Source organism: Pipra filicauda, unplaced genomic scaffold (genome assembly GCF_003945595.2).
Source record: "Pipra filicauda isolate LSUMZ 115617 unplaced genomic scaffold, ASM394559v2 scaffold115_size4368891_pilon, whole genome shotgun sequence".
Classification (NCBI taxonomy): Eukaryota; Metazoa; Chordata; class Aves; order Passeriformes; family Pipridae; genus Pipra; species Pipra filicauda.
Genome location: NW_024103607.1, coordinates 3,091,450 through 3,102,032, shown reverse-complemented (window position 1 = coordinate 3,102,032; position 10,583 = coordinate 3,091,450). Strand labels below are relative to the sequence as shown.

Below are 10,583 nucleotides of genomic sequence, written 5' to 3'. Positions count from 1 at the left end.
CCTAAAAAAGAGAAGAAAAAGTTTAAAAATTTCCACTGTACGCTGTGTTTCTGGAAAGAAAATTACTTCTTGCAAATAGTTATTTATATACCTGTGTGGCTAGATTTCTCTGATTACAACAGATCACAACAGAAAATACAAAAAAATTGGTTTGGTACTAAAGCTACACGGAATAGTTCATATTTTTCACTGGTGGTTCACGCACTTGGCCATTGCTTTCAGATCCTCTTCACAATTGTCCTCTCAAGAGAACTTCTCCCTTTGACTAGTAGGATCTACTCAATTTTTTAGGTCAGTTCTCTGAAAAAGAGAGTGGCTTTTACTGTCACCTTGCAGGAACTCCAAAGCACCTCATCTGAACAGAATCCTAACTCATCTCCCTGTTGTTTGTACCCATGATTCCCAGGGTACAGTGCCTTCCTTTAGAAAAAGTGCTTCTGGTTTGCACCACTAGCAATCACAGTAATCTTTGTAATCTGAATACAATTTTTATTTCAAATGTGCAAGGTTGTGTTCAGGAGACTCTACTCAGTCAGTGAAATTTCTGTGTTTTTTTCAATTCAGCCTTCACAACTTCTGTAGCTTTCTTGTTAAGAAATTCACATCTCTATAGGGAATCCCTCAAATTCCCACGTAACTATAGGTGATTACAGCATTTTTTAATACAAAGATATATAGAAAAAATATATAGCATATCTTGCCCTTCTTACTCTAACTGTTCTTATAATGTGAATATATAATCTAGAGAATATTTTCTCAAATTTCCATTTCCAATTTTTTCTTCCCATTCTAAAGAGGTCATCTTCCCCTGAAGTAAAATTTGCCTTTGAACAGAGGTAAATTTTTGGGGGGAACACTGGCACTTCTTTTCTTTTCTATGTGTTCTTTTATTGGGAATGGGAAGGCTGAGAATAAGACAGGGTGTGTCTGTCATTGCCCTGGGCTAGGTCCTTTCTTCAGTTCAGGGACAATGTTAAAAGGCCTGGATAGGCTTTGAACAGAAACAGTTGACAGTTCCCAATTGATCAAGGGTGGTCAAAAAATCTGTGAAAAAGTTGTAGTCAGTCTATGTGGAAATGAGAGCAAACAGTAATTTTGTTTGTAGATGTGACTGTTGAGCTACCAAAAGTCTTCATTCACTTCTGTCTGGTACTCACCTTCTTACTGGTCAGAGTTCCCACAGACACAGCAACGCATCTATGCTGGGGAAATAGGTGGTGGACCTCAATAGAACTGTGAAAAAATGCACACTGAGACTGCACTGGGAATCAGTGTTGGAGCATCACAGCTCATGTGGGGATTCCCAGACACATTTTTGAAAGTGGTACACAAACAATTCTTGACATGGGATTCACGTGACTGCATTTCTAGTCCCTATGATTTTGCTGCCACTTTGATCACATCTCACAAACAAGTTCATGTCCAAAATTAGGCTGGAAAAAATGCTGCTATAATTATTTAGAGGAAATAGGAAGAGGAGAACATCTTCCACTGCCAGCTACTATGCCCACAAAGATAACAAAAGCTTTGGCAGAAGATAACAACAGGCATGTTCTAGCACTCTCCACTTTGAACCTCTTCCAGGAACTGATGGCGAGAAATAAGCACTGTGGTGCAAGACTGAGAGGCATGTTCTAGAGAAAACACACCATGAGTTACACTGGTCTAAAAGGTGTGCACTAGGAAGAACAAAAAGGCCTGATCAATGCTCTTTAAACTCTTTTACAAGGACTTTCTCCCCTGCCCAGGCCATTTTACATGCTTATTTACTGCACTATAAATCATACTTCAGGAAGTTGAGAGGACAAATGAAGCCTGCCACAGTTCTGCATGAATCTAACATGTTTTCTTAGGCAAGACAGGAGTTGACAGAGCATCAAATGATCATGTTCCATCTATAACTTTCACTCTGTCAAGTCTTCTGTCCTCTGCACACCAATTATAGTAAATAGAGCCGACTGCATATAGCCAGAGGAAAATAAAGGCAGATCTCTAACATATGTAAAAGATTCAGAGATTTTTAAATCTTCTGAATGTTTACACTCTGTTCTCTTTGGTTTGAAGACAATAAAAAGCTGGAAAGGAATGCATCTTCACAAATCAACATCAAAATGTAAGTAAGAATATCAGCTCAGAGTATCATCCTCTTATAGTGGGAGCTGAAGAGAGAATGTGGCGTCAGTAAGCCTGGCTGGGTGAAATATCTTTACAATAGGATGCATTCCTGAGTTCATGAGAAGTAGTAGTGATTTATCCTCCCACAGGTATTAACACCTCAAGCTTATTGTTTGCCAGCAAGAAATAGTCAACCCCACACACACCCCTCTTTGCATTTTTTTGGAAGGACTTTCCTCCAGCCCTGTGTTTTACATGTTTATGTTCCACCTTGTGTAGTTAGTGCAGATTATTCAAGATTTGTAAAACATGAAGGGTAGGAAAGGAATTCTCAAAGTCATGTAGCTTTACAATTTCAGTCATGAAAAGATATAGCTTTAATACAATCACTTTTCTGGGAGCCTAGTATGGGGATATTGTTCTCAGGAGTCCCGTTTCATAGAAAAAAGTGTATTTCATCAAGGAAGTTATCACTATGAAATAGAAAAAACATGTAATTATAAATTGGATGTACATGTATCAGAAAAGACACACAGGCTAAGAGATAATTTGTTTCAAAATATATACTGGATAATTTCATTATATTCCGTTTTTATTTTGCAGTATGTACTGAATTATTTTTTTAACTGTAAACTGCTTCATCTCTATTTCAAAAGGAAAATTGGTGGTGACAAGAACATGTCAGAATAGAGATGGAGACTTGGGAAAACAATCATATAACCAATTGTTAGTGGATTAGAGACCAAGGTGGTTTTGTTAGTGTAAAGTTGTCAGTCCCAATGTTACTACAAAGAGTGAGGGCACCACCTGCTGTTTCAGAAATTTATTTATTTGGGTCATGACAGTGATTCTTCAAGTACTGCACTCAAAAACTAAGTAAGCTGTACTTCTTTAGGAAAGCTTCCTCCTGAAATTGAAGCTTATGCAAGACAATTTAATGTGTTTTCAGTTGCCTGTTCACACAATGAACTGTATTGTAGCCACAACGCTGGTCATAGATGACTGAATATGGGAATACTCAGAGATTTTTGAAAGAAAGGAAGTATTTCACACTTCTCTTCTGCTGTAGTACATGGGCTCTTCCTCATCCAGGGCATCAAAATTTAGCAGTCACACTTTTTCAGAAGATCTGATGGGTAGAAATAGCATCTTTATCATGACAATGGTTTAGGTCATTTTATGAGCTGGAAGTTATGGAATAACTAATTACTACTGCATAAGCAAGACATCAAACTACAGTTCAACCAGTTTTTGAAAATTTTGAAAGGACCTGGTTTCCAAATTTTCCCAGTTGAGAAGACAAGGATTCATACACACCCAGCTACAGTACAGTAGTCCCTTCATTATCAACACGAATTGTATTCTTATGCACAGATCTTATTTAAACATGCATGAAGGACTTCATAAACTCAGCTGTCTGGCAGTTCTGAGACAATTTGACCATAGCAAATTAAATCCCTAGCTGACCAAGAGATAAGCTCTAGAGTGTGATTACAAAGTCGGAGTAGCAGTTTGGATCCTCTGAGTTAGCAAAGACAGAATGTTTGCTTAATTTTTCCTAGATGCCACAAGGAATCACCTTACAGTCTTCTCTTCTTTTGAATATTAAGTGGCACTTTGGATGATTAGACATAATAAGATTTTTGTATTTTATAGGCTGGTAAGGGACTTTTATAAGGAATGGTCATTCATAAATAAAATGATCAACTGCTAAAACTTCCATGAGAGTTAAGAATTATTGCTAAAGGAAAATGGCCAATTTCTATACAAAGGCCTTCAGCCATTTGGTCAGAGAATGTCCTTAAGGATTTTAAGTGAAAGTGAGTTCAGAACAGCAGCAGCAGCTGCAGTCTCTTCGCAAATTTTGGAAAACAACACAAAATATTAACAAATTGTATTGTTTTGCCAAGGAAGATGACAGCATGGCCCACTTCCTCTTCAACCAGAGCCAAGATTTACATTGCTCACTTACAAGAAAAATTACACGAGATATTTTAATTTTTATCCTGTATAAATAATTTCTGATTTGTGCATGAAAAATTCAAGGGAAGAGTGAAAAATGTGTATAACTTGATTAACACCCATCAGCTAAGATGAAGTTAGCAGATTTTTGTAACATCTTCACATCAAACATATTTCAGTAATAGATGCATAACTCATGGTTCATCCAACTGTATAAGTTCTCACAAGGTAACAATAGAGATGTCAGTACAGTGTCATGTTTCCCCCTTTAGAAGATGCTTTGTACATCTGAAAGATGTGCAAAACAAAAATCATCTAGGATTGCATCAAGCTTGTGCATTTATTTGTGGCTTATTAAAAATTAATTCATTGTTGTAAATCAATGATAATAACAAATTAGTAAAAACGTCTTCTTTTCTTCTGTTTTTTTTACACAAATAGTTTTATTACAAACTTGTTTTCTTAAGAAATACACATGTAAGAAATTACACAAAGGCCTTGGCATTTGTAAAAATCTTTTGGTATTCGCATGGTAATAGTCTATAAAACATCTTTGGACACAAACGTGCTCAAACAATGGTTTCTTTGCATAGAAATTCTTTAGAAATATTTCTGAGGCCACTTTGAAGAATTTTTTTGGCACAGTATTAACAAAATTAAGGCCTTATACTTTTCAAAATCAAGTCATTCAGTGTGTGAGTAGTGTTTAAAACCCTGAAAAATATTAAATACAGAATAAAGACTATAAGCTTAAAGCAGAATTTACTATAATAAACACAAATAGCTATTAACCTGGGTTCAGTCTCTGCAACTTCAGCATTGAAATGGTCTATGTAAAATGAACATTTCACATCATATTTTGGCATTTAACACCTAATTCATGATACTAAAAAGAAGAAAACTTTTGTAAGCTTTTTTTTTGAAATTATAAACTCAGAGCTTGATTTGCCTAATGGTTCGTATCTATATAAATTACTAAAATATTTATATATCATTTTTTCTTGACCATTGCTGTATCATTCTTTATTCCACAGGAAAGTTTGTTCTACTGCATAAAGAAGCTGCATAGTACCAACATAGCAGAAACACTTGCCTATCTGGGAAGCCAATTTGGCAATCTCTTCCAGATGTAGTCCCATTAAAACTGACAGCACTAAAGACTACAAACAGAAGCAAAGGTTTGCAGGATGGCACTCTATGTTGTGAAAAGATGGTTACATGTTACTTAACCACAGTCTGTAATCCCAAACCTCTTTTTTACATTAGTATTGCTTTGTACAGGAACAATAAGTACATACCCGAGAGTTTGGAATTTTAAGACACCTAAATAACGGTAACAACAAACTTATCTGGGGAAGAAAAATGAATCTAAATATATAATACAAGAATGAGAAAGGGGGGTCAAACAGTATAAGGCAGAACTGCATACCTCCTAGCACCTTTGCATTTTTTTCTGGATAAATGCTGACTTTTTATTCTATCAGTGCATTGCATTTATATAAAAAATACATATACTTTGATCAAAAGTGCCATTTGGCATGTCAACATTTGAAGCTTATCTTTGTTGTCTCTTTTCTTCTTTAGCAAGGACAGGGCCAGTAAAGCAGTGTGTGTTAGTTATGCAAGTTCCTAAAAGGCACTTTACTGTTTTCATATTGGACAACAATGAGGTACATATGATATATGTCTAGGCTTCATTGCTGTTAAACGAATAGCACCATATTGTGTGAAATTAGTTGAAATTCAAAAGTCATTATGTTTTTCTCATACAGACTTGACAACGGCTAACATTTGAGCGTAGATCTCCTGCTTTCAAAGTTGAGGGAGTTGGTTTCCTATTAAAAAGAAACAAATTAAAATACCCATTAACAATTGTTGATACAAAGAGACAGTTTTCAACTGTATAACTGACAACACAAACTTTGAATGCAGCCAAGTGTCTCTTCAAGATGTGCTGAGTCAAGAAGGTGTTCCTAAGTTCTCCAATGTGTAATCACTTCCAAGTTTGGTCACAAACTATCATAAGATGAGTTTTAAATATCACTCAGTTACTTTAGAATTCAGTTCTGTCATGAGGCAGAACATTTTTTTAACCAGAAAACACTATCTGTTAAAGCAGCAGTTTGAAAACATGGTAGAATTTGTGTAGTAAAATAAAATTGGGCAAAGAAGCTGAAGACATTTGACTGTTCATGAGTTTCTGCTAACTCTTGTGACTTTATAGAAAAATGAAAAACCAGTAAAGGAAATTATTTGATGTCATATAGAAAGAGAAACCAAAGCCTTTAGTCTTCAACCTATCATAAGATATTTCCCAGCAACTGGAAATAAAACATTTCAGACAAAAGTGTGCTTACATCTAATGCTTTTCATTAAAAATGATTATGAGTTTACAGGAAATTCAGGAGTATTTATGAATTATGACAGTAGGGCAGGTTCCATGATCTGAGGTTATTTTATAGAATCTAAGGTATAGTTTGTAGCCAGAAAAGTTTAGAGGTCTCTGGGAAGCACTCAATGAATACAAACAACTGCAGTGCTGACTCCTCTAAATTTTCTTCTGACCAGCTTTCCTCTATCCTAGGGAGCCAGCGCTTACCCCAGTGATGGGTGTTTTCAGTAGCTTTTCTGGTTGAGGAGATTATCACAATCCCAGTGATAATCAGTCCCGGTGTTCAATTTTTCTACCTACTGAGTTGACAATTATCTGATAAACAAACAGTGAAAACTGGCTAAACAACCTGCTTCATTCTGACAGAGACAGGCTAAGCAGTGTTCACAGATCTAGAAGACACAAAGAGATAAAGGGTACCAGGAGTAGCAGTCAGGACTGTGATGGAAGAGAGTGCTTGCCTGCACTCCAGAGAAATGTCTGCTGATCAATTAAGCTATGCTAAAATATGAATAAAATTCATATAGAGTAAATTAGACTGTGTTAAAAAATACATATGTGCAGGAGACCAGAACAAAGCCTACTACCACTGGCTGTATTTTATTCAAACATACTTCCTCTCACATTAGAGAAAGGTAAATAATTGTTCCACTCAGTTCAATACCTGTACTAATTTCAAGTGGTTCTATTACATGTTAACATCCACTACGGGAAAATGTTTCATTTCAATCAATATGTCAGCCTATCCTAGTTACCGCCTAGTGAATACAATCAAGCATAGTGGAATTGCAAACATTGTTAGATTATTCTGAAAAGCAAAATACAGGGTACAAATGACACATTATGAACACTAACTGATGATACATTATCCCAAAAGCTACTAATTTTTATTTACTGTTATGAAAATAATTAACTACATATACTAACCCAACTAGTGGACAGACAGTACTTGAACCTGTATTACATTCAAACAATACTTCTTTTATTCAGTGACAAGGCTTGACTGAGTCTCAAAGATCGATAAATAAATCATGAACTTACTTGAACATCTCATTCCTCTCTATAGTGGCAAGCCAGAAGCTGTAAGCATTTGCATAATAATTGCAGGTGCCCCGGCCATGGCATTCAATGAAGGGAGCACTTCGGAACTCCTCTAGGCAGGAACCAGGAGACGCCAGGGCCTGGCCAGAGCCCTCTGCACCAGCACTGGTGTGCTAGAAAAATGCAAAGGCATTGATCAGAGAAGGACCCTTCACCTCTTCTGCCACAACATCTATGAACTCTCTTGCACAAATATTTCTTCATACTTCTCTCCTTGTCCTCTCTTGTGTCTAACTGCTGTTTTTTTCCTCAGCTCAAGGAGAAGCAAGAAGGTGGAGCTGAAGGGCTCCAGAGCTGGCACTGGGTTGTCTCACTTAACAGCAGCACAACACATCAGCAACATCAGCTTCAGGGCAGCCATAAGCACAGAAATTCTTCAGAACTGACAGTAGGATCCAAGCTATCTCTATGTAAGCAACAGACCAAGGCCAGCTCTTGGCCCAAAAGGCATAAGGACTGGTACAGCTTATATCTGAATAGCTTAACCCAATTCCCACCCCATATCACAGTGGCCTCTCTCCCACTGCAAAGTGCTAACAGCTCTAAATCCACGCTGTTTCTCAGACCTTGCCTAGGCCTTGCCTGGGAAAATGGTCCGATTCTTTTTAAAATCACCAGAAAGGGTGGAGGTCTAATGCCCTCGTAATGCCTGAAGTGATATAGTCAGATATTAATTTTCCCAGAGCAGGAGTGTAGATCAAATGCCTGAGGAAAATGCTTTCCTCAGTTCAGAGTATGCCCCAGTGCACTTACCATGACAAAGGAGTAACCAATCCAAAGTGAACTCCAGCCTTCAGGACACGGTGGTATTTGAATTGTTTGACTGTGAACGGCTATTACCATGGCAGGAGCTTCACACACAGAGCATCTAGAAAGACCAAGATATGAATAAGCTGCATGCACTTAAGGATTAATACTTCTTTATTCAGAAGTTTCTTTCTTTAAGCAATCTTGAAATAGAAAATGTTGTCATGATCAAAACCAAAGGAAAATCACAAGGTTTCATTTAGAAAAACAGCCAACTGGTTCTTTTTTTTTTTTCTTTTTTTGTTAATTTCTAATTTCTCCCTTACTTAGGGACAGTTTAACTATTAAGTCTTATTCCTATTAGCCTTCCTACGAGCAAAGAACAAGAGACCTCTTATCTAAATATTTACATGTCTTTGTCCTTTCCTTGTCCCATTTGTACTGCAGTTTCTAAGAGTGGTCGTCAATGTTATGAACATGGGAGGCAAACAGCCAAACATTGTAACTCAGCAAGTATCATTAAAAGTGGTCTACTGTGATCAGAAATGAGTAACAGCAATTCATCATCCTACACATAGCTCTGAGTGACTTCCAGAGAAAAAGCCATCTCTCTGGAAGATGTCTTCCAAAGGTAACCACTGCTAATCTAATCTAATGCAGACTCTTCCCCATGCATTTTCCTTGGAAGTAGTTTTTATTTACATTTGTGCTCTTTAGCTTCAGTAAGAGATTTCTAGCAAAGTAACTTGAACAACAAACTTCAAAGCAGCTCTTCAGAAAGCCATGCAGCACCATTTCTCTCACTTTAGATAAATTCATTGTGTCTCAGAACTGCTAGGTTAGTGAATAATCCAGTCATCAATCATGCCTTCACAGGAGAATCATAAAAAAATATGAGTTGGGCTAGAAATTTTAATATGCAGGCTAGTAACAAGGAATTTGGTAGATATAATCCATTTTTTCTTGTACAATTCCTCAGCTGGCTATTGTAGTTAGCAACTATGAAAATCATTCAAAACTAAACAGTCTAATTCCTGTTATCAGAGCAATGAAATCAAGTGCAAAATGGATTAAGTCGGGTTCTGGAAAGTTCAGAGAAGCAAAGGAATTCAGAATGAAAGCCTTCTATTTCTGCCTTATGATGACTGCTTTCATACCTACTGCCTTCATCTTTAGTGCAGAAGCAAGACAGTTATTTTAAGAAACACATCAATGAAAGAGTAACTTTAAAGAAGGAATGTAAAGCTGCCTCTATTCTTGGAGCTCTGCTTTGCTTCAAGAGATTTCTGGTATTTCAGTAGAAGGCCTTACATGAAAAGAAGTCCCATGACCCAAGGCAGCAAGTGACACTTCTACACATTTTCAAATTCAGGAGTGGGAAAACTGTTGCTTACAAAGCCTCAACTAATAAAATTAATTGAAAGAAGAGTCTTTCAAGTTCTTTGTTGTTTTTTTTTTCAAAAGGTGTATTACAATATCTCACTTGCTGCTATGGCTAAAAGGAGAAAAACAAACATACACACACATACACATTTTTTAAGGTGCAAAAGCTATTCTACAGGCATAAGATAAGACAAAACATTGGTGGGTATCTCCTTGAGCAAGAGTTTCAAAAGTGATTGTTAAAGGCTATTTTGGGTGCGTAATATGGCATGGCATTAAAAGGCACATGAATTTAAGAAGTTGGTCACTTAAATTTTTTTAAAATTCAAGCCCCTTCCATTCATATGCAATTAACAACTGAAAATGTACCAACAAAAGCTATAGGCTCTCTTGAGAATCTTGTCCTCAATCTGCCACTCATTTTCAAGACACACTAAATTCTTTTGCACTAAACCGAAAATAAGAGTGCAGAGTACAACTGCAGACACAAGATGAATTCCACTATGCAAAATAACTATCAAGTGTTTTGCAGTAGAACCATATAGTTTTTTGAATATACCAAGATATCAAGACTACAACCCACTGAGGATTTAGATTGTCTTTTCTCTTGGATGGTATATACAGACCTGAGAAAACATTACCAGGAATCTCCACTCCCATTCACTATACATGACTGGAAGAGGGATCAGCAAGAGCTGCTACAGATTAGAAGCAATGATAGGAATTATAGTAATGCCTATATCTAATGATTATCACTTAAGCTGCACATTGGAGATTCCATTGTCAGATCCACATCTAACAACAGTGGTACAGTTTACTACACTTTTGCTCACAACTCTGCCTTCAGCATTGGACATATGAGGCCAAGAGAATTTTTACTAGT

The 10,583-nt window shown here is 36.7% G+C and overlaps 1 protein-coding gene across 2 annotated transcripts in view; it reads right to left on the bottom strand.

Moving 5' to 3' along the window:
• Positions 1-2,925: 2,925 nt before the first annotated feature.
• COL4A1 (collagen type IV alpha 1 chain) overlaps positions 2,926-10,583 on the bottom strand; it is a 128,138-nt gene continuing 120,480 nt past the window's right edge. For both annotated transcript variants that reach the window (XM_027743491.2, XM_039384747.1), the window contains exons 50-52: positions 8,324-8,438; positions 7,511-7,683; positions 2,926-5,912 (exon numbers count right to left, since the gene is read on the bottom strand). In XM_027743491.2, coding sequence (XP_027599292.1) covers positions 5,831-5,912; positions 7,511-7,683; positions 8,324-8,438 — 370 coding nt within the window. In that variant the 3' untranslated portion in view covers positions 2,926-5,830. The remainder of the gene's footprint in view (positions 5,913-7,510; positions 7,684-8,323; positions 8,439-10,583) is intronic.